The following is a 23,693-nucleotide window of genomic DNA, read 5'->3' on the forward strand; positions in this document are numbered from 1 at the left end:
TAGAAACTTTTCTATGTACATTTGAATTTTTCGGTTGGGGTTCCAAACATGTTAGTAAGGTTTCTTGAATCACTTTTCTACGTATATTTGAGTATTGACCATAATCATTCACGCATAAATTACTTTCAATTTATGATATTAATAAACAAAATCACCACTAAATCACTTTTATTGAAACTATTCATTTATAATAAACTTTTTAATTAGGAAACCATTTTCATACACCATGAAGATAACATAGATCAAAAGTAAACTTATTATCAGGATCAAACTAATACTTATGCACTAGTATTATTTACTTGACTATAGCTACGATGCCAACAATCTATCGATAGAGCATCATTGACTCGTTTCCCCCAATATGCAAATATGTAAAAATTCTTTTTGAATATATTATATTGACATATTCCAGGTAGTTGAATAGAGTATATGCACTTTGTAGAACATCTATTCCAGTCTCTCGAACCCCTATATATATCAACACTGGTTCCATAAACTTTTCCGTTCTCGTCATTGAAATACATTCTACACCAAAAAACGGTTCTGTAGAAAACGTCATTTCGAAAGCTCCAATGAAAAGTACCATTGTAGTTAAGTTGTTGAACACCAAGATCATCATCTTTAGATTTGCAGTGAATAGCAAGGGGTGATTGATTTGCTAAATCATTAACAATGTAAGCATTGACTTTGCTATATATTGTTTCTCCTTTTGCAGTAACTTCTGAGAATAGTACCAAACAAAGAATGCAACTTATTAAGAACCCCCCATACTTTGAACCATCTGCCATTGTTGTTAGTATATTGATAACTATGTCTTAACAAGATTGTTAAGACCTATAAATAGAATAAGTTGTGCCCTTCCTATGTGCACCTTTTGGAAAGATAGAGCTTTTTTCTTTTCTTTTATTGACAAAATACAATCTGTTAAGATATAGGCTATTTAAAGGTTTTTTCTATTATAAAGTAGTCCCTGATGAGTTTGGGAGTTTGTTGTGAAAGATTTCAAGGTCAAATCTTAGAGATGTATTAAGAAAAAAAAATATTTGTATGGATTTCCTAAGACCTTGACCAATCTTGTGATCTTGGGAGATTAGATCATTTGAAGATCTTGAAAATTAGATTAACTCAAAGATCTTCATGAATATATAAATCATAACAAAACATTATATCATATAGATATTTATACAATTCAGTTTAGAAATCATATAGATGCATACATTGATCCATAAAAATCAAATTATCTCAAAGATCACTATTATACATAATTAGTAGTAGTTATATGTTCAATTAGAGGACATCAAAAGGTTAATTTTGTACCTTGTTGCTCTTCGATTTGAAGGGTCATTATAGAAATAAGTCTCAAGTAGTGACCTGAGGTGATTGCTCTAGACTTTAGGAAAACTTAAAATTGGCCAAGTCTAGGTGTCTAAAAGCTTCAAGAGTAAAAACTACCAAAAGCAAAAGATGTTATATATACATATATGTATTTGATTTTATCTTGTGATTTTCGATATTTTCTTTGGTTTGCTTGACAGGTTTGATCGGTTCGATTTACAGAGGAGACTCTGCTGGATCTTTTGTCTCGTTTGTGAATTGTCGGGACGTGCTCATGCCTATTCTGGAGCACGGGGCTTACCAAGTTATCAATAGGGGAATGATCCGAACTGATACTAGGCAAATGGTACAAACAGTAATGAAAATTGTTCATAGACCAAGAAGTGTTGATTAGGGATCTGTCTTGATGCTTTGATTCATCCCCACAAAACCTTTTAAATTCATTCGTACTTAGATGTGTTAATGTAGATAATATGAATTACATTTACTTTGCATTTATCTTATTGTTTGGGTCATTTGTGTAACTTGTATATGCTCTCTTTTATCTATAAATACAAACATACCCTATTCATTAGGGTATCTTGAGCTGAAACCTTTACATGGTATCAAGAGCAAACTTCTAAAAACCTCTCTAGTTTTCAGTGCCTCCTCTCTCATGGCCGACATTCCCTCCACCCTGCTTCTCAACACCCTCTCTCCTCTCCTTCTCACTCAACTTCTTCTTCTTCTTCTCTTCAAACCTTCCCTGCTTTATCCAACATTGCAAATTTGGTGCCCATTAGGCTTGATAACACAAATTACCTTCTCTGGAAAAGCCAACTTCTCCCTATCCTTCACTCTCAAGATCTCTTCAAATTTGTCAATGGCTCCTATCCACCTCCCTCTGAGTTCTTATCTTCCTCTTCTGAGCTACCCCTACCCTCAACCCTGATTATGTCTACTGGTATCGTATTGACCAGATGCTTCTATCTTGGATTAATGCTACTCTCACTGAACCAGTACTTAGCCTTGTTCTTGGCCTCACCTCTTCCCAAGCAATTTGGGAATTTCTTGATCAAAACTTTGCTTCCATTAACTCAGCCAGATTAATGAACTTGAATTTACAGCTTCAAACATCCAAAAAGGGTTCTCAATCGATTTCTGAATACCTTCTTCGTATTAAATGTCTCTCTGATTCTCTGGCTGCTATTGGTCATCCCATTGGTGATAATGAGTTGGTTCTTATTGTTCTCTCTGGTTTGGGCTCTGAGTTTGAAAACTTTGTGACTTTTATCACTACTCGAGTCATCCCTCCAACTTATTCTGAGCTTCAATCCCTTCTCTTAACTCAAGAGTTTCGTCTGGATCTTCTTCGAACTCAAAGCATTCAACCCACTGTTCTTTTCTCTCCTTGACTCCTTCTTCTCCTCAACCTCGTCCTCAATACTTCTCTGGTCAAAGAGGTTACAGAGGTCGTTATTCGAGAGGTGGAGGACGAAACTCTAGAGGATTTAACTCAAACAGAGGTAATTTTCAAAAACATACCTCTCAATCCTCTGTTCTTGGTGCTCCACCTTCTCCCATCATTTTTCAATATTGTGGTAAAGCTGGTCACTCAGCTCGTCAGTGTTATAGTTTACCCAATCCAAATGATTTTGCTCAATCCTTTGCTGCTATGGGTCTCTTCTCTGCTCCAACTGATCCAAATTGGTATGTTGATTCTGGTGCTTCAATGCATATAACATCTGATGCAGCCTCTTGCTCTGCTTGATCTGAAGCCTCCATTCCTGATCACATAATGGTGGGTACAGGACAAGTTACTCCTGTTACCGGTAGTGGTAATTTTCTTCTCCCTCACTCTAAATTTCTTCTTAAGAATGTTCTAATAGCCCCATGTTTTAAGAAAAATCCTATTTCTGTTTCCCAACTTCTTCGAGATATTAATTGTCTTGTTGTTTTTCATCGTCATGGGTTCTTTGTTCAGGACATTCCAACAGGGAGGAGACTCTTCGTAGGAACGATTGATGAAGGCCTATTCCGTCTATCGACAACTAGCAACCCCAATCCAATCTCTCTGTTTGCTTCATCTTTTTCTTCTGCTGCTTCAGCTACATCTGATGTCTGGCATCGCCGATTGGCTCATCCTAGCCTGCAAGTTTTTAATTCAGTAATTAGGAGTAATGCTTTAAAAATTAAAAACTCTGTAATGACTTTAAGTAAGTGTTTAAGTTGTATTTCAGGGAAGCATCATAAACTTCCTTTTTCCTCTGTTCTTCACTTATCCTCTGCTCCTAATGAACTTATTCACTCAGATTTATGGGGTCCATCCCCTGTGTCTTCTTCTTCTGATTATCGCTATACTTTGTTGCTTATTGATGATTACACACGTTTTACTTGGCTTTATTTTCTTAAATCAAAATCCGAAGTTAAAACTATTTTTAAAACTTTCAAAACATTTGTTGAAAAGCAGTTCGGTTATCCACTAAAAATTCTTCAGACTGATGGTGGAGGCGAATATGTCAGTAATGACTTCTCTGACTATCTTGTTCAAACTGGCATCCACCATCGTCGTTCTCGTCCCCACACTCCGCAACAGAATGGAGTTGCAGAGCGTAAAATCAGGCATTTAGTGGAGACAGCTCTCTGTCTTCTTCATCATGGTTCGGTCCCTCATAAATTCTGGCCAGAGGCTTTTCAAGCTGCGATTTATACCATTAATCGATTACCAACACCTATTCTAAATGGTTTATCTCCATTTGAGAAATTACTAAATCAAAAACCTAATTATGATTCACTTCGAACATTTGGTTGTCGTTGCTATCCTCTTCTTACTCCCTATCGCACCTCCAAGCTTGATTTCAAAACCAAACCCTGTATTTTCCTCGGATATAGTCCCAATCACAAAGGATTTCGATGTCTTGATGAAGCTTCGTCACGAATTTTTATATCTCGTCATGTACTCTTTGATGAAGATGTTTTCCCCTTTGCTCTTCAATCTTCTTTGAATTTAATTTCTCAAAACCCTAATTCCCCTCCTATCTCTTTAGAATGGACGGTCTGACCTGGTTCTCTTTCTTTGACATCTGACCGTCCATCTCATCTGACTCAGCAACGCTTGCCTAACGTGTCGTCCCTTTCACGTCCACCTATTACTCCCTCTGTCCCAAATTAAGAGTCCACTATTCCTTTTTTGGATGTCCCAAATTAAGAGTCCCATTCCTTTTTTATCACATAAAATCCCTTACTTTTCCATAAATACCCTTTCTTATATGTTTCCAATATGTGGTGCATTAATTAAGCTAATTAAGACATTCGATTATTTCCAATACAAAAATTTGTTTTCCAATGAACAAACCCATTCTTTTTAGATTAACCAAGTGAGAAATTAATATGGTTACATGTATTTCTAGAATAAATATTGTAATCTTTGAATTAGTTCAAGAAAAACTATCAAATAAATAAGGGTAAACATGGAAGAAGAGAAAATGTGAAAATAAGTTGGATTCCCAATATGGGACTCTTAATTTGGGACAGAGGGAGTACTATTTTTCCAGCTGTTACGACTTCTCCCTCTTCAAACGGTCCACCTGGCCCTATCATTTCTCCTATTATACCTCTTTCCACCTCATTTCCTCAGGATCAACCGCGTGTTCTCACCTCTCCATTGCAAGGACCACCAGGACACGTGGCTACTTCTTCTGCTGTTATTCCTTTAACGACTGTCAACGCGTCTTCTTTGCCATCTGGTCTACCACCTTCCCACCTGTCATCTGTCTCTCCTCAACAGATTGGTCCCCCACCACCTTTACCTCCACTTTCCTCTTCTCTGATCAGCGATCCTCCACCATCTTCTGCTGTCCTTCATACTCCTCCTTTACAGAAATCATCCAACTCTCTTCATCCCATGATCACTCGTACTCGTGATGGGACTAGAAAGCCAAAAGTTCTTCTATTTACAACTCCTTTTTCTTCATCTTCTTTTGATGAACCTTCTACCTTCTCTCAAGCTATGAAGCATGATCACTGGAGAGATGCAATGGAGGAGGAGATTCAAGCTCTTAACAAAAATAGTACCTGGTCTTTGGTTAAAGCTCCACCGAATGTTAATATAGTGGACTGTAAATGGGTTTTTCGCATTAAACAAAAAGCTGATGGTTCGATTCAGAGATATAAGGCTCGATTGGTGGCTCGTGGCTACACTCAGCAATTTGGTATTGATTATGAGGAAACTAATAGTCCAGTAGTTCGTTCCACAACAATTCGAAGTATTATCTCTCTTGCTCTCTCAGGTATTTGGCAAATCAAACAATAAGACATTAAAAATGCCTTCTTAAATGGCAATCTTCATGAATTAGTTTACATGAATCAACCAAAGGGGTTTGAAAATCCTTCTTACCCTAATCACGTATGTCAACTACATAAGGCCATCTATGGCCTGAAACAGGCTCCTCGAGCATGGCATCATCGATTCAGCTCTTGTCTTTTGGGTATGGATTTTAAGCAATCAGTTTCAGATCCCTCTATGTTCTGTTATCGGTCTACAACTGACATTTTGATTTTATTATTATACGTTGATGATATCTTAGTCACTAGTTCCTCTACTTCTCTCTTACATAAGTTTATTGCCAATCTCAAATCGAAATTTGAGATGACTGATCTAGGTGACCTAAGTTATTTTTTGGGAATGGAGGCATCTCGATCATCTGACTCTCTCATCCTCACTCAACAAAAGTATACTAATGATTTACTTCGTCGTTTTGGTCTATTTGACTCCAAACCAGTGGTCACCCCTGTTATTTCTGGTTCTAAAATGTTTAAATTGGATGGAAAACAATTACAAGACCCTCAGCTTTTTCGAAGTCTAGTTGGGGCATTACAATATCTTACCCTCACTAGGCCAGATATTGCATATGCTGTGAATCAAGTATCGAAGTTCATGAGTAATCCTACATCAACACACTTGATTGCTGCCAAAAGAATTCTTCGATATCTTAAAGGGACTTCTTCTCTTGGTCTTTCTTTCAAAAGAGCTGCAGCTCTTCCTATCATTGGTTACTCAGATGCTGATTGGGCTGGCTCACCTGATGACAGAAGGTCAACAACTGGTTTTGCTATCTTTCTTGGTCCTAATCTGATTGTTTGGGCTTCCAAAACTCAGTCGACAGTTGCGAGATCCTCCACAGAAGCAGAGTACGGAGCTGTTGCTCATGCTACTGCTGAATTGATTTGGTTAAAGAACTTGCTGATTGAATTAGGATTGTCTCCCTCCACTGCCCCAATTGTGTATTGTGATAATATCAGCACTACTTATCTAACTGTTAACCCTCTCTATCATTCAAAAACAAAACATACAGCAATCGACTTTCATTTTGTTAGAGAACAGGTGAAACATGGTGCTTTGAAGGTTCATTACATACCAGGGGACTCTCAGATAGCTGACATTTTCACTAAAGGGTTATCTTCTACAAGGTTTCAAGATCCCAAGTTCAAGCTCTCTCTTGTTCCTTCTCGTTCGGCTTGAGGGGGGCTGTTAATGTAGATAATATGAATTACATTTACTTTGCATTTATCTTATTGTTAGGGTCATTTGTGTAACTTGTATATGCTCTCTTTTATCTATATATACAAACATACCCTATTCATTAGGGTATCTTGAGCTGAAACCTTTACAAGATGTCCCATCCTGATTGCAAACGTTCATTGCAAAAAAAAATTGGGTTCATTATTCGACAAACCAATTCCAGAAAACACTTCGAAAACTCAGTTTCAAGCTTTATGACTTGAATAAAAAGTTTTTAAACATATTGACACGAATACCAATACTCTTATCCGTAACATCCAAAATACCACACATTCTGAGTCTTACCATATGCTGTAGGCGGGAAGGAATTGGTTTGACTCGAGTCAATAGTTATTGACCTCTATAAGCACCCAACGACTAACCAAAAATATAGAAGGTGAAGTTCACCCCCATCTTCTCTTCTACCTTGTTCCATAAATATGCATGAAGCATCAAATAATGGGTTAGGGATGTTTATATACGTCATTAGAGATTTTTTCCTTTCTTGAAAATTGGTTGGAAAGAACTATTGTTGATTATTTTCTAAAATGTCCTTGGGTGCCCAAAAGGCGGACTACCAAAACTACATCATTTTCATCAGAAATGTCACTTTTTCTCTCTTCAATAACCGAGCGTCTCGCTCTTAAGAAACCCTAAAAAAATCTTTCCCAAAAATCTTCACCCGACACTCAAACCATCCGTCTCTCTCTCTCTCTAAACTCGAATCGTCCATCTCTCTACAACCCTCTAATCTTGCATAGCTTCAGGTGAAAATCTTTCTTTTCCTCTTCAAATCGTTGTACCCGAAACTGAAACAATTGATTTTTACCCAAAAAGCAACCGGAAACGTCATTAAGAACCATCATGTAGCTAAGCAACTGAAACCCAAACGGAAAAGGTGGGGTATTTATACAGGTTATTGTATGTTTACGATTTTTCTACAATGAAGTTTTGTTCAATATTTGTAATGGTGTTTTGGGTTTATTGTGTTTTAGGATTTATTGCGTTTTTGGTTTTGACGAAGCAATATATGTTATTCACAATACATTTGTTGATTTTTATTGTATATAATGAAAAATGTTCGTGTGAGTAGAAAGAGTTTATGTGTATGAAGTAATACATTTTTTTTACTAGAAATGATACATTTTTATCAACAAAAAATATAAAATATTGATTGTAAAGTTTTTTTTCTATCAGGTTTGAGACTGTATATGTTATTTACAATACATTTCCTGTACATGTTCATCTATGAAAAAACAATATATGTTATTTACAATTTATTTCTCGTTTTGTGTTATACATAATGGAAAATGTAGTTTGGAGACTGTTAATTACAAATATCTTAATGAATTTTTTTCTCTAACAAGTTCAAAGAACATCAAACAGAAAGAAAAACAAGTTAAGAGCAAATCACTCTCGATTGAAGTGATTTTATAACATTTTTTGTTAGCTTTGAATAAATGCAAAGATGATTTGTATTGTACATTATATGCAGTTTTCAATAAATGATGAAAATTGTTAGTCTTATGAGGAACATTCTTTGAAATTAATTTGAGAAATATCTGGCTGATCTTGAAACAGAAAAGGTATATATTGATTCAATCAGTACATGTTTTTTATTAGAAATGACACATATTGATTGAAATTTTTTCACCTAAATATATTGTCCATTGTAAATAATGTATATTGTTCAATATAAAATACATTTTGGTACTGTTTTTGTTTTAAATAGTATATAAATATTATGTTATTTATTAGATATTTTCCATCTTACACTGAATATATTCATTAATGTTATTCATTTGATACAGGTAAGTGAGAGAGTTGTTGATGAAGAAAGTGAACAAGAAATAAAATTTTGAAGTATGTGGTTCTTGATTTAACTCGCGATTGAAGTTCATCGTCTCCATTATATGTATACTAATTGCATCTAACATCACTGTAATTGGAAGTACTCTATCATGTCGAATATGGTTGTTGAATGACTCTGATAGTTGTGAAGATATAGCAGTGTACCTATGTAACAATAATAGATTAAGAACTTGTTTAGGAATTATCTTAAATGTGTAGATAAACTATGATATGTCCACTAGAAATAATGTTTTCTTATTCATAAATAATGTATAATTTATGAACAATTCTCTGCAATTGGAAAGCATGTTTTGTTTTGCAAACGTAAGAACGATAATTATATGCTGAAATATGAAAATTGTTGAGATTTGATTATCTTTGACCGGGATTGGAAGATGTTGGCAACTTTTGACCCACCCATCTCTATCATTTGGGTAATTGTCAAACCGAAATCGTGACCTGTGCTTATACTACATTGACAAAGGGCGAATCGAAATGCTTTAGCACCGCCTAGACACAACTGACCAACTTGAGTAAAGATTTTATGTCAACCATCTGATTTTAGTATGATGTTCTTCACTACGTTGGATGATTTTGTTGGAAATTCCATATCTAAATCCTAAACTACAAAGGCAAAAATGAAAAAAATAATCAACAAAATGTATAATGTATAAAGTATAAAGGAAAACAAAACAAGTATGGTACATTTTGTATAATGTTTTGTAAAATTTGTAATGTTTTTAGTAAATAAAATGTTTATTTTTTGAAAAGTCGTTTTTGTTATGAAATGAAATATTAAACATGAATGATAAATAACGCATCATTCAGGAACCAAAACAAGAATTAATAAAAAAAAAATAGTGTATTGTAACTACATAATAACCAAACAACAAATATGTGTTTTGTTTTATAAAAAATAAGTAATTTTTTGTAAAAATATTGTATTCCAGAATCTGTTAGAAAAGAAATGTACAGAAATCTAGTTTGGATCAAAAGATAAAGAAAACGATGATGAAAATGAACTAAAAACTGGTAGATGATTAAAATGAACTAAAAACTAAGAGATGGTGAAAACATAATCGAAGATGATGAAAGGATAAACGGATTTAAACATGATGAACAGAGGCGGAGCTGTTAGTGGGTTGAGCCGGACTGTAGCCCGGGTCAACCCACTAACATCCAAAAGAAAACCTACCTCATGTTTGGTTTGGCTAAAGTGGTCATTTAACCTATTATTGCTAATAGCTCAGGAGTTCGGGTCCCACCCTTCTTCTTTTTTGAATGAGAAACTATTTTATTGAATATAAGAGTGCGTTTGGTTTGGGTCCTTTGGGATGCTTTATATATATAGACATATTTTTTTTTTCTTAGAAACTAGATTATATGTTATTTGAACCTAACACAAATCTTTTTTAAAGTAATTCTTGTTTTTACACATATCAAACGTAATTATATAAACTTTTTTTTTTACACGAAAATTAGGTTTTTGGCAATTTTTCTTATTTTAAATTTTCTTAAATCAAATTTAAAAAATTCTCTATACAGTTCTAGTTCCAACGATAACTATGTAATATGAGAGATGCTAGAGTGCCCAGCTCGGTACCCACTAAAATGCCCAGCTGACGTGGATTCACTAAAATATAAGGTTTTTTCAAAGTTTGACTCCGGTGGAGACCGCTTTTATTTCTAAACGAGGAAATTTGGGCATTTAAGTGAGCATTCTAGCTGGGCACTCTATCATTTCCTGCCTAATATTTTCATTTAGTTTGTCTAGTTTGAATGATGTCGTAATGTCATTGGAATTATGAAAATGTGTCACCGTTTTCATATATTTTTTTAATTCTTAATATAAAAGATATTTTTTCTTCAACAATAATTTTCAGCCCGTGTCCATTCTAAATCCTGGCTACGCCTCTGATGATGAAGACACATATGATGCATCTTAGAAAGAGAAAATTTATAATAATGGAGAATGATGATGTTTGAAGATGATGATGAAGAACCACGTAAAGTTGAGACGGATTCTACTTCTCTAAGCAGCTGGAGTTATTTCCAGAGATACAAAAAAGTTGAGATTTGATGATGGAGAACCAAAGAATGATGATGTTTGAAGATGACGATGAAGAACCACGTTAAGTTGAAGCAGATTCGTAGATCCAGTAATGGAGAAATCGAATGTGGTTTCAGTTAAGAAGTAGGGTTTAGGTTTTAGAGTGAGAAATTTAACGATTTCGATTACGGTGAGGAGATTGGAGAGAGAAACTGTGAGATAAAAAAGACTTAAAGTGCAGTCAGATCAATGGAGAAAGGCAGCTGAAGCAGCAACATTCTTTCAACTGAAAATAATGGGAAATTCAGTTTCATTTACCATCCTGCAAATTTACATTATTCATCTGATGATGACGATGGATCACCCAAGAAGAGAAACGTGTTGAAGAAGATCGGAGTCTTGTGGAAGAAAGGACAGAAGTAGATCTTGATTCACACTTGTTCGTTTTGTCATTACGAATTTGTTCTCTTTTCTTTTTTACTTCGTTATTTGGTAGATTAGGAAAAACAGTGTGGGTTATGGGTATAACATTGTATAGGTAGGTTAGAAACTTTTCTATGTATATGTGAATTTTTTGGTTGGGGTTCGAAACATGTTAGTAAGGTTCTTGCATCACTTTTCTACGTATATTTGAGTATTGACCATAATCATTCGCGCATAAATTACTTTCATTTTATGATATTAATACACAAAATCACCAATAAATCACTTTTATTGAAACTATTCATTTATTATAAATTTTTGAATAGGAAACCGTTTTCATACACCATGAAGAATTCACTATAGACCAAAAGTAAACTTATTATCAGGATCGAACTAATACTTGTTGACTAGTATTATTTACTCGACTCTAATTACGATTCCAACAATCTATCGATAGCTCATCATTGACTCGTTTTCCCCAATATGCAAATTTGTAAAAGTTATTTTTAAATATATTATATTGACATATTCCAGGTAGTTGAATAGAGTATATGCACTTTGTAGAACATCTATTCCAGTCTCTCGAACCCCTATATATATCAACACTGGTTCCATAAACTTTTCCGTTCTCGTCATTGAAATACATTCTACACCAAAAAACGGTTCTGTAGAAAACGTCATTCTTAAAGCTCCAATGAAAAGTACCATTGTAGTTAAGTTGTTGAACACCAAGATCATCATCTTTAGATTTGCAGTGAATAGCAAGGGGTGATTGATTTGCTAAATCATTAACAATATAAGCATTGACTGTGCTATATATTGTTTCTGCTTTTGCAGCAACTTCTGAGAATAGAACCGAACATAGAATGCAACTTACTAAGAACCCCCCATACTTTGAACCACTAGCCATTGTTGTTAGTATATTGATAACTATGTCTTGACAAGATTGTTAAGACCTATATATATAGAAAAAGTTGTGCCCTTCCTATGTGCATCTTTTGGAAAGATAGAGTCTTTTGATGACAAAACACAATCTCTAAAGATATAGGTTATTTAAAGGTTTTTTCTATTATAAATGTAGTCCAAGATGAGTTTGGGAGTTTGTTGTGAAAGATTTGAAGGTCAAATCTTAGAGATGTAAAAAATAAAATATTATGGATTTCCTAAGATCTTAACCAATCTTGTGATCTGTGGAGATTAGATCATTTGAAGATCTTGAAAATTAGATTAACTCAAAGATCTTTATGAATATATGAATCATAACAAAACATTATATGATTATACCACATAGATATTTATACGATCCAGTTTAGAAATCATAAAGATGTATACATTGATCCATAAAAATCAAACTATCTCAAAGATCAGTACTATACACGGAAATTAGTAGTAGTTATATGTTCAATTAGAGGAGATGAAAAGGTTAATTTTGTAACTTGTTGCTCTTCGTTTTGAAGAATCAATATAGAAATAAGTCTTAAGTAGTGACCTGAAGTGACTGCTCTAGACTTTAGGAAAAGCTAAAATCAGCCAAGTCTGGGTGTCTAAAAGCTTCAAGAGTAAAAACTAACAAAAGTAAAAGATGTTACATATATGTATTTGATTTTATCTTGTGATTTTCGATATTTTCTTTTGTTTGCTCGCAAAATGAAGACCATGTGGATGGTTTACGAGGATTGATGGTTTTAGCTTCCGCTTAGTAATTTTTATGTTTGTACGCGAATGCATGGTTTGCATGACAGGTTTGATCGATCCGATTTACAGGAAGACTCTATTGGATTTTTTGTCGCGTCTGTGAATTGTCGGGCCGTGCTCATACCTATTACGGTGCACGGGGTTTACCAAGTTATCAATAGGGGAATGATCCAAACCGATACGAGGCAAATTGTACAAACAATAATGAAAATTGTTCATAGACCAAGAAGTGTTGATTAGGGATCTGTCTAGACGCTTTGATCCATCCCCACAAAACCTTTTAAATTCATTCGTATCTGGATGTCCCATCCTGATTGCAAACATTCATTGCAAAAAAATTGGGCTCATCATTATTCGACAAACCAATTCCAGAAAACGCTTCGAACACTCCGTTTTAAGCTTTATGATTGGAATAAAAGAGTTCTTAGACATATTGACACGTATATCAATTCTCTTACTCGTAACATCCAAAATGCCACACATTTGGAGTCTTACCATATGCTATAAGCGGGAGGGAATTGGTTTCGCTCGTGTCAATTGTTACTGACCTGAACACTCTATAAGCACCCATCCAACCAACCAGAAATATAAATGGTGAACTTCACCCCATCTTCTCTTCTACCTTTCTCCAAAAATATACATGTCGCATTGAATAATGGGTTAGGGATGTTTATATACGTTATTCGAGGTTTTTCCCTTTTTTTCGAAAGAAAAAGATGAAAGAAAACATTTAAAATTTAGAAGCTTATAAAGTTTTTAGGTCAATAATGTTCATTGAAATAAGTCACCTGCTTATAGCACAAAGGTCGGGTGCTTCTATCAGAAACCTAGATAGAATAGGTATATCTGCACAAGTACGTTTACGACGACAGCCCACTTTCTTGTTGGCCCTAAACCCATTAAATTGGAAGCCCAACCTGAGTTGGATATAATAAGGACATAAACGTAATATAAATGAAAAACAAGCCCATTGTCGTAAACTCAACCTAGTAGTACATGATGTCCAAATAAATACTAAGATGTATGGGGTTAGGGTTTCTTTAGACGGCTTTCTAGTTCTAGGGTTCTTCTTCGTCTCTGCTTCTCTTCAACAGTTGTTCTCGGAGAATCTCTTCTCACATCAGCAATCATGGGGTAAGAAACATAAACCCTTTTCATCTTTCAATGTTTTCATCTCATATTTGTCATTAAAACACTTTCGAATCATTTTTAATGTAGATTAACTTTATTTATCTGAACCAGAATCTAGGGTTTTACTAGTATCTGATTTTATGTTCTAAATGATCTATTTAGTGTTTGATACTCAACTTACAAGCTGACATTAGGACCATTTATTTGATTTTCTGTACTGGGTTTACGTTTTTGATTATGAATATATTGTACCTGAGACTGTCCCTGGATCTCTAAATGATGCAAAAGAAAAACAACTTTCTAATTTGTGTAATGAAATTTTCTGAACTAGATTCATAATTGCCATTATTTTGATTCTGTTGTGGCCTTAGATGTCATTTATCTCAGAAAAAAGGAAAATTGCAAAAAAGGGATTAGGTTAGAAAGTCGAAGGCGACTGTGTTTGAATTTTTCTGTTGGAAAAATTATTGATATCACATTATTCCCAGACTGAGTTGTACACTCCGTTAAGAGAATTATTGACGAAAATATGAATGTTGTACAGGAAGACACGTGGTATGGGAGCTGGTCGCAAGCTCAAATCTCATCGTAGACGACAGAGGTGGGCAGACAAATCATACAAGAAATCTCACCTTGGAAATGAATGGAAGAAGCCATTTGCTGGTTCTTCTCATGCTAAGGGAATTGTTCTTGAGAAGATGTAAGACTAGTACTTATATATTCTCTTTTTGTTACTTGCATTTTTCTTTTGGTGCTTTTAGTCATAAGACTCTAACTTGTTAGTTAAAAACTGAACAATGTTTGATGTTATCTTACAGTGGTATTGAGGCTAAGCAGCCTAACTCTGCTATCCGAAAATGTGCTCGAGTTCAGTTGATCAAGAACGGGAAGAAGATCGCTGCTTTCGTTCCCAACGATGGTTGCCTCAACTACATCGAAGAAAATGTAAGTCATTTCATACCCCTAGTGGCAAATCAACGTTGAAGTCTTTCGGCATCAAAGAGTAATAAAAGTTATAAGTCTCTTCAACTCTATAACTTCTTTCTTGTTGTAGGACGAAGTGTTGATTGCTGGATTTGGACGTAAAGGACATGCTGTTGGAGATATTCCCGGAGTTAGGTTCAAGGTTGTGAAGGTGTCTGGTGTCTCTCTATTGGCTTTGTTCAAGGAGAAGAAGGAGAAGCCTAGGTCTTAAACATATCTAGTTCAGAAAATGTTAGCATTCTCCTACCAGTTTCTCCCATTTTTCTATTTCTTTTTTGTTCTAGAATGTTACTTCCATCTAACTATTTAGGATTATCTGAAAGTTTCTGCAATTTTTTTCTATATTGAACTTGAGAGTTACCTTTTGATGCAACCAAAAACACATTTAAGCTCTCCCTTAATTACGTTTTCATCAAGTCTTGTTTACCTAATTTACGTTTATTTTGGCTCTGATTCTCTCTGAAATTTTTGTCAGTCATATTGATGACTGATTTTGTATAATCCACTTCTAGTTACCCTAGGTATGTATAGAAGATGGAAAGTTGTTTATAAGCAACTTGTATGACGGAATAGAAACAGTTATGACAAGAACAATGGCTGTTCCAAGTAACAGTTCAAGTGTTGTAGGTTGCATACTATTTTCTGTTGAGAAGAAACCATTTTCTTCCTGAACTGTTACAACTGTTACATTGCTGTCTTGAGAAGATTTTCAACTTAGCTAAAAAAAATGAAAAAGCAGTTCCAAAGAGTCAGGTTGGGGAAAAAAATGACGAAATGGTCCTTGAAAAACAAAGTATTTATGGTTCATGTCATCGGAAATTACAAAATTGCCATCGAAATTTTCTCGGGAAACGATTTTTTTCTGAAAAAGAATCCGACAACCCCGCCCATCAGAATCTGTATTGTTCAGAAATTTACGGAATTGCCACCGAAAAATTCTCGGGAAACGAAATTTTTTTGAAAAATTGTCTGACGCACCGGGAAATTATTTTATTTACTGGAAATTTTCTTCTGTACTAGACACTTTTGTACCGGGAATTTTCTTGTGACCGAGAAATTATTTTATTTACCGGAAATTTTCTTCTGTACTAGACACTTTTGTACCGGTTTGAAATTTCGTTTGAAAATTTCAAATTTTCATTAAAATTTGAATTTTATTGTGTACGGGAAATTATTTTATTTACCGGGAAGAGATGGTTTGCTGGGCGGGAATTTGAAATTTCGTTTCAAATTTTCTAAAAATTTTGAAAATTTGAATTTTCTTGGAAATTATTTTATTTACCAGGAAGAGATGGTTTACTGGGCGGGAATTTGAAATTTCGTTTGAATTTTCAAAAAAAATTGAAAATTTGAATTCTTTTGTGTACGGAAAATTATTTTATTTACCATCCAGTTTTTTTTGTCAGAAAACGTCAGCATGTCCCGTCCAAGGGCAAGAGGGAGATAAAAAAAAAATCAGGAAACAATGAGCTGTCCTGACATTTGGATTGGAAACTCATTTTTTGGCAAGGTTGGATTTATTTTGGTTTTACCCCCCAAAAATTGGACCTTTCACTCAAAAATCCTTTGTTTATCTTCCTTGTTTTTGCGTTTTTGCGTTTTTGCACAGCCCATATATGGACCACGAAGATTGTGCGTACAAAATCTCGTAGAACATTTATATTCATAATAAAGTTCTATAATAACCATCTCCCTAACCGTTTTCAATTGTCATTGAGGGAGGAGGAAGTGGGTAAAGGTGGTGGTTTCTTAAGGTGACCCGTCCATTGATGAAGACTGATGTCTCGTCCATTGATGAAGATCGACGATTTGGTAGTTTGTCATGAATAGTATGGCACCACGATTCGTCCATTGATGAAGATCGACGATTGCTTATTTAAACAAGTACGGAAATTATAACAATTAGGCATCTAACTATCAATCCATAGTCTACATATCCAACCGATTGCAAGTGCAAGAAAAAAGAGTTCGTGATTGTTTTTACAAATTCAGTATGACAGACTTGCACGATCTCCATTTCTCCACTTGGTTTGTGATTTCTACTTATGCTTTAGTACAATAAAACTGGGCACTCTAGCATCTCCCTTTCATTTACTTTTTGGCTTGTTACTCCCTTTCCTTCTTACATTTAGAAGCTATATATGTATTGTACTTTATTTATGTAACTCTCATGTTGTACTCAGAGGAGTTTAAAATCTCAACCATGTAATGTTCTGGATTGATATCCAACTTATGAATGAAATTCAGGTTTAACTCAAAAAAAAAAAAAATCTTTGAATCTTACTCTCCTTATTCATATGGACACAAAATTAGCCTAAATAAGGCATTTGAGTCGCATGAAAACAAGTATACTGAAATATGACTAAAAAAAAAAAAACAAACTCTGCCTGATACTTTATATCCTACAAGATTTACTCCACTGTCCTCCATTTTCTCTTAATTTTGTAGCCTTACTCCCCAGCAAAACTGTGCAGGTCACTCATCCATACCATCTTTATAGATAAGTGAGTTCTTCAGAGGCAAACCAGAAGCTTGTCCTACTGGAATTCACCATCTCTTGACTTGAAGTCTTCGCAAGTACACATTTGATCATTCTTTCCTTCTTGTACTGTAAGGCTACAATAGGAACGGGCAGGAACACACTTAGAAATTCATAAGAAATCATAAGTTACATAGAGTAAAGTTTTCTATTTCATCCCTACTCTAAACATTATCCCAGACTTCCAGAAGTAAAAGAGAGGTCCTTCCATTTTGGAACTGCAAACCCAACGCTGGAGATGCACATATATTTCAGAAAACAATTCATTATTATTCCCATCATGGGTCTGTTTACCTAAAGGCAATGCTCAGAACTGCATAAAATTTAAGAATCTTCAAGAAATTAGCTTACCTTGAAATAAGAAGACCGTAGCTACTGGAGAACTACAACAAGTTAACTGTCTTCTTTCTGTATGCGTTCTGGCAAAGCAACCTTTGATGGTGAGATATCAATGGTTGATTCTGATGCAGACTCAAAGCACACACTCTTATTGCAGAAAGAAACATTGTCTGCCAAAGGAACACGTGTGCTCGATGGAACTTTCGTTGGGTTAGGAGAAAGGCAGGGCCGGTTATGCTTCAATGAAGTCTTTTGAAGATCCTCCTCCTGGCCATGAACAAGAAATTCGCTGAAATTGGGAGAAGTTAACATTGGATTACAAACATCATGTATGTTAATGGCATCAATGATCAAACTATCAATGATCAAACTGAGGTAGAGATGAGTCCTTCACAATTACCTCTTTCACAACGTCTACGTTCAGATCTACAGCTGCCATTTGTCTAATCAAATCGTTCACTTGATCATCAGAACCAGAATAATTTTCCTTTTCGTTGCCTTTGTGGAGTAAATGCAGGTCATTCTTCAGATGCCTTTGATCATCTGAAGTCTTTTCACCTGGCATCTTAGATAAGTTCATAACGTTTCTATGACAATCAGTTAGTTCAGTAGAAATCTGAGGTCCATCTTCTTTGCAAAACGAGATAACAATATCATTCTCAAGCGCCGTGTTATCTCGGGTACATAATCCTGTACTCAAGACAAAATCCTGAACTGTCTCTGCATTTGGCATCTCTGAAATTGACCTACTCGCAAATTGTGTCTCTCTGCTGGTCCCTGAAGATGACTCGTTAACAAGTTCTGATACACAAGTTAACTTTGTCGAATCTGTGGATATTTGACGAAGTTCTTCAGAAGAGACAGGATTTTTTGTTGCTACGACTTTGGCTCCTTGAGCATCTAGTTTAATGACGTCAGAACTTCTTACAGTTCTTTCAGGCTGGAGCTTGCTAGCCTTTGTTTTCACGGTTTCTTCTTTGAGGGTAAGAGTTCTAGGTCCAGCTTTTGATAAACCACTCCGTGCGCCAGAAGGAGATTGTGAACTGCTAGTGGGAGTATGTACTAGCGTTTTGTCCTGAAACAAATATAATTAACTTAGAATCGTCATGTTTATGGAACAGATGACAGAAAGTAAGAAGTTAAATGAAGATATTAACTAAAAAAAATAAACAGAAAATAATACCAACCGCATCAAAAAATCCAATCTTTGGTGATGGCATTCGAAGACCTGAAGGTTTAAAGCTTTTAGAGACTTGTGAAGGGTTTGAAGCTTGAGAAGCAGGACTATCTCTGCCTAAAGAAGATCTTTTTCGAGGAGAATCTGTGCCAACGTTCACGCGTCCTCTCTGAGGAGAATTAATACCAGCATTTGCCTTGAAATCATTGGGCCCCGGATTCACAGTAGAAGTTGATGAAGAGGATTCAGAAGACAAACCATCAATTGAGCTTGCAGGTGATATGATCGAAGTAACGTTCGGCTTTGGGATGGACTTCAGGTATGCTGAAAGACGAGAATTTTCAGGCTTAATTTTGTTTCTTGATGGCATTCTCAGGGAAGATCGGAGGGTTGAACCAGAAACAGGGATAACACTCTTGGAGGCAACCTTGCTTCTCACAGACTTCAAGGGGGATTTAGCACTCGAATCAGATGAAGTGCTGCCAGATGCGCTATATGAAGAACAAGAACCATTTGACTTCATATTTGTAGCAGAAGGGGAAGGACCCAGAGAAGATTTTGGGAGTCCCGAGAGCCTAGAAGAAATACTAGACCGAACTGAAGTGGGCTTCTTAGGCGCAGCAACAATTCCACCCTTGCCAGCAACTGTTATATTAAGCAGAAATTAAACTAGTCAATTCGCACTATAATATGCAAAGAAATTCTTCTGGATGTATGAAATTTCTTTTTACCCGAGGCAGCTTTTGCAGAGTTATCAACTTTGATACGGTTGGCAGCAACAGAAGTCGTTTTGGATGGTTCGGCTAAGTTTGGATTGGCCCTGCCTGATATCTTGGGTGGCTTCAGACATGAGGTATTGGGCTCTCCACTTCTTGGAGCAGGCTTTGAAAGTAAGTAACAGTAAACAAGATAAGTATAAAATAATTTAATCTGTTGACTTTCAAACAATTTGCCGCTACCGTAAAGATCATTAACAATCAATAATACAATAACATGGTCTGGTTAATACAGAGTGATTCAAACGTGAGCCATATTCATAATGAAATAATTATATGAAATGGATCCAAGAACTCAATTAACATATACCTGTACAACTGATGGACGACTAATCATCTCCTTGGTAGTAACACTCTGTTTCCTGGGAGCAACTGCAGGTTTCATCTGAATATTTCATAGATTAAGACTTCAGTTATTAACTTTTTACTGTGCAAAAAATTTAGAAATAAAAACCAAATATGACAATAACATACTGCTTTCCGCGCAGGAAGCACTGCCTTCTTTGAATCTGAGAGAATAACAATTGTTAGTTTAATGATAAGAACATGTCTAAAATAGAATCCAAAGATTTAAGTCCATTTACAACTTATATCACTACAAACAATTGGGAGTTGGAGACTCACTATTTGGTGAGTCTGATGTGGTATCTCCTAGGAAAAGTCAATCCTAAAAGTAAAAGATTATCCTCGCCTTTTTAATAGTCTCATCGATTTAAGTGACCAGTACAGATCAAGGAATCTACCCAAGTGACATTTTTAGTTTAAGGATCTTAGAGCTGAATTGGATAGTTTCATGTACCAATTCAGCTTTCAGCCCTCTTTTAAGAGGTAAAAGACACAACACCCAAGTTAAGTTCATGTGAAGCTTTCTTGAACCTGATACTCCCAATGCTGCCCTTTTCTGCCCAGGTATTCCCATTACTTTTTTACTACTTGAAGAATCCACTTTGGAAGCTTTACTGGATCTCTGAATGGAAGCTCTTACATCTTCAAACAAATCAACCTCCCCGCTTTCCAGTGTCAAACTATCACTGTCCAGTGTGGAGCTCGAATCTGCAGATGTACGTATACCTTCTTGAATGCTAGGTAATGAAAAAGGAGTGGTCTTGTTAGCTCCATTCTTTATAACAGACAACTCCTCGGAATCCAGAACACCTAAGCAATTATCAAAATAACAAATATTCATGTATAAAGAATAAAGAGAAGATGCACTTATTCGTCATTAGCATTATATGGAAGATCATGGTTTATTCGGATCATTGGACATAGTATGGTAAGGCATCTGAGTGTCATTAGAATAGAAAACGAAGATCAAATGTTCAAACAAGTATACCCTCATTCGTGAAGAACGCCTTATCCCAAGCTAAACTTTTACACAAGTTACACCCACTATTTTTCCTAGGAATTTCTGTTTCCAGGCGCTCAGATGATACTGGCTGCTGATGAATTTGATCTCTGAGATGCTCTGTGCCTTGCATCTCCTCAGCATCTTCTCCCTCCAAAAAGTCGAAGTAGTCATCCTCATTTTGATTTTCTGAAAACCCTGTGTGAATTTGAGCCCATATTAATCATTTACCTCTATTCCACCAAGAACCAAAAACAAAATGAACGTAGAAACCATGAAAAACAGTCTGAAACATCTTCGAAGAAGCAATGAAACGATGGAAAATCAAATTAGCTGCTTGCAAGTTGCATCCAAGATCAACATGATGGTATTTACGAGAAGTAAAAATGACCAATTTAAGACGTTGAGTATTCTTATCGCAAACAATTACAATTACACTCTTTACCTCAATTTGCACAAATCCAATCCTTGTGTGAGGTAAATCATTAACCTAATCGGTTCTAAGTTCTATGTTCAACCAAAAATCAGATTAGAAATGTGAATGAAGAATTCTAGCTCTCAATTTGATTCAAGAATTGTACTGTACATTTTTCATATCAAAAGAAAAATAGTATATTTCTTTGTAAAAATAATCATCTCAAACCCTAAAAGTATAAATCAGCCAAACAAATCGAAGATGGCAAATAAATAACCTATTATCTGGGAGAAACTAATAATCTTCATTACCGAAATTCAATTATCATAAAAAAGACATAGAGAGAAAGAATTACCAGAAGGAGAAGAAAGAAGACAATCATCTTCAGAACAAACATCAATCAAACGAAAAGGGTCCATATCTAAATCCATCCTCACTCGTTTCTTCGATTCAAATAGAAAAATTCAATCAGAATCGAACAATTTTCAGAAGAAAATTATCAGATCTGAAGATTGAAACAAGAAATTGAACTCGATTAAAATTGAGGAGAGAGAAAAAGGGAAATTTGAATTCTATTTAGAGAGACGAAGTTGTCGGAAACTATACGTATATCTGTTAGGTTTAAAACGGCTATTTTTTGTTTGTTTATGGAAGATGACGAATTTGGAGGAATTTCATTTCTGACCTCCCAAATTAAAAATTCAAGGAGGAGCGGGATCTTGAAATATCCCATTGGCACGGTTTCCTTTTTTGACCCACGACAACTGCCACTTGCCACTTGGTTACGCATCTACTATGTAACATCCAGTCGCATCTACAATAAATCTGGACGTCACTAATTCTTGTCAAACAGAAGTCCATTCGCATGTAGGATTTCACTTACATATTTGGTGTCTTAACCTGCCCAGATAGACTGTGTTAATAGGAAAAACATTATTTTTTTAATAGATACGATTAATTCCTGAAAAGAAACCGCTCCTTCTCTCTCTAGTCTCTCTCTCTCTTCAACTTTCTTCTTCTTCGTTCTTATTGTAGTTTTAGTGTAACCCTCGCCAGATCCGGCGAGGGTTACACCTCTCTTTCCCTCTATTCCTCTCTCTCTTTGTTCCTCTTCCATCTTCTCTCGTTATCAAACCCCGTCTCTTTTTCTCCGATTTTCAGTCTAGTAAACCATTTAAATCCCTTTCCCCTCTCACTCTCTCTTGATTTTACTATAAATCTGTTCGCGGTGGGTTATTAGATCATGCAAGATCTGGTAGTGGTGGAGTATTTCAGATCTACTGGTTTCGAGTGATCTTTGGTGCGATTGGGTTGTCTGTCGATGTGATGGTGGTGGAGTGCTTCAGATCTGGTAGACTTTTCCGGCGAAGGGTGGAGATGACTTTGGTTATGGTTTGTATATGATTAACAATGAAGATCTGGGTGGAAAAAACAAGAAATCACTTTCAACAATAACAAATAAGAAGGAATTGACTCGTTGAGACTTGCTAAGTTGATTATTCCTTCCGGTGATGACGACGGTTTTTTCTACGATGGTAACGGTTATCCGGTGATGACAGTGATTTTCCGGCGGCGGTTTTCCGGCGAAAACGAAGGGGATGTAAATTTAGTATTTTCTTAATTTGTATTTCAATTATTATTGTTGTAATTTGCTTTTAATCAGACCTTTAAGGTCTCCTTTCACGGATCTTTAGGATCCTTTTTGTCAGACCTTTAGGGTCTTTTTCTCGGATCTTTAGGATCCGGATAGTGTCTGTGTCTAGTCTAATTTCTTTCTCTTCATGAGGCACTTTGCATTTAAAGGCATGTAACTCTCATGAAGTTTTCAGAGGAGAGAAATAAGAATTCATCCATGTAAACATTGTGATTCAATCACTTATTAATGGAATTTGTTCCCTTAGTTTCAAAAAAAAATAAGAAAAATATTATGGGTTTTTTGAGTTTACCCCCTCAATACTAATTAATCATTAATTTACCCCCTCTAATAATTGGTAATTTAGCTTACCTTGAATTTAGAAATTTTGCCAAAATTAGTAAGGAAATGTTTGGCAAGTAAGAGTAAAATTATTAAAATAATGTACAAACAAAATAAAT

At 35.4% G+C, this 23,693-nt stretch overlaps 5 protein-coding genes across 7 annotated transcripts; 2 read left to right on the forward strand and 3 right to left on the reverse strand.

The window, feature by feature from the left end:
* Window positions 1–278: 278 nt before the first annotated feature.
* Window positions 279–788, reverse strand: LOC147564740 (S-protein homolog 29-like). Its single transcript, XM_086637283.1, has one exon. It carries the CDS (start codon window positions 786–788, stop codon window positions 279–281), a length of 510 nt encoding a protein of 169 aa, XP_086493409.1.
* A 1,506-nt stretch (window positions 789–2,294) lies between these two features.
* Window positions 2,295–3,085, forward strand: LOC147564741 (uncharacterized). Its single transcript, XM_086637389.1, has 2 exons — window positions 2,295–2,584; window positions 2,668–3,085. The coding sequence occupies exons 1-2, from the start codon at window positions 2,295–2,297 to the stop codon at window positions 3,083–3,085; spliced, it is 708 nt and encodes a 235-aa protein (XP_086493515.1).
* Window positions 3,086–11,625: 8,540 nt separating this feature from the next.
* LOC147564742 (S-protein homolog 29-like) lies at window positions 11,626–12,108 on the reverse strand. Its single transcript, XM_086637676.1, has one exon. The coding sequence runs from the start codon at window positions 12,106–12,108 to the stop codon at window positions 11,626–11,628; it is 483 nt and encodes a 160-aa protein (XP_086493802.1).
* Window positions 12,109–13,771: 1,663 nt separating this feature from the next.
* LOC147564743 (small ribosomal subunit protein uS12) lies at window positions 13,772–15,424 on the forward strand. Of its 2 annotated transcripts, XM_086649768.1 has the most exons (4): window positions 13,772–14,027; window positions 14,569–14,724; window positions 14,843–14,969; window positions 15,079–15,424. In XM_086649768.1, exons 1-4 carry the CDS (start codon window positions 14,023–14,025, stop codon window positions 15,217–15,219), a joined length of 429 nt encoding a protein of 142 aa, XP_086505894.1. In that variant the 5' UTR covers window positions 13,772–14,022; the 3' UTR covers window positions 15,220–15,424. The 2 variants fall into 2 exon arrangements, with proteins under 2 accessions (XP_086505894.1, XP_086505892.1); XM_086649766.1 differs by lacking the exon at window positions 13,772–14,027 and having other exon boundaries at window positions 14,558–14,724.
* Window positions 15,425–17,196: 1,772 nt separating this feature from the next.
* On the reverse strand, window positions 17,197–23,365 carry LOC147564744 (uncharacterized). Of its 2 annotated transcripts, none has more exons than XR_015228098.1 (10): window positions 21,955–23,365; window positions 21,173–21,382; window positions 20,716–20,994; window positions 20,314–20,348; window positions 20,150–20,224; window positions 19,795–19,945; window positions 19,074–19,708; window positions 18,287–18,961; window positions 17,899–18,175; window positions 17,197–17,624 (listed from the first exon to the last, which is right to left on the reverse strand). XR_015228098.1 is itself a non-coding variant. In XM_086649774.1 (10 exons), exons 1-9 carry the CDS (start codon window positions 22,028–22,030, stop codon window positions 17,941–17,943), a joined length of 2,349 nt encoding a protein of 782 aa, XP_086505900.1. In that variant the 5' UTR covers window positions 22,031–22,661; the 3' UTR covers window positions 17,197–17,624; window positions 17,899–17,940. The 2 variants fall into 2 exon arrangements, 1 of the variants encoding a protein (XP_086505900.1); XM_086649774.1 differs by having other exon boundaries at window positions 17,899–18,153; window positions 21,955–22,661.
* Between the last annotated feature and the right edge of the window lie 328 nt (window positions 23,366–23,693).

Source organism: Eschscholzia californica, unplaced genomic scaffold (genome assembly GCF_041429995.1).
Source record: "Eschscholzia californica isolate CP2 unplaced genomic scaffold, dmEscCali1.0.p SCAF_1, whole genome shotgun sequence".
In the NCBI taxonomy this organism is placed as follows: domain Eukaryota; kingdom Viridiplantae; phylum Streptophyta; class Magnoliopsida; order Ranunculales; family Papaveraceae; genus Eschscholzia; species Eschscholzia californica.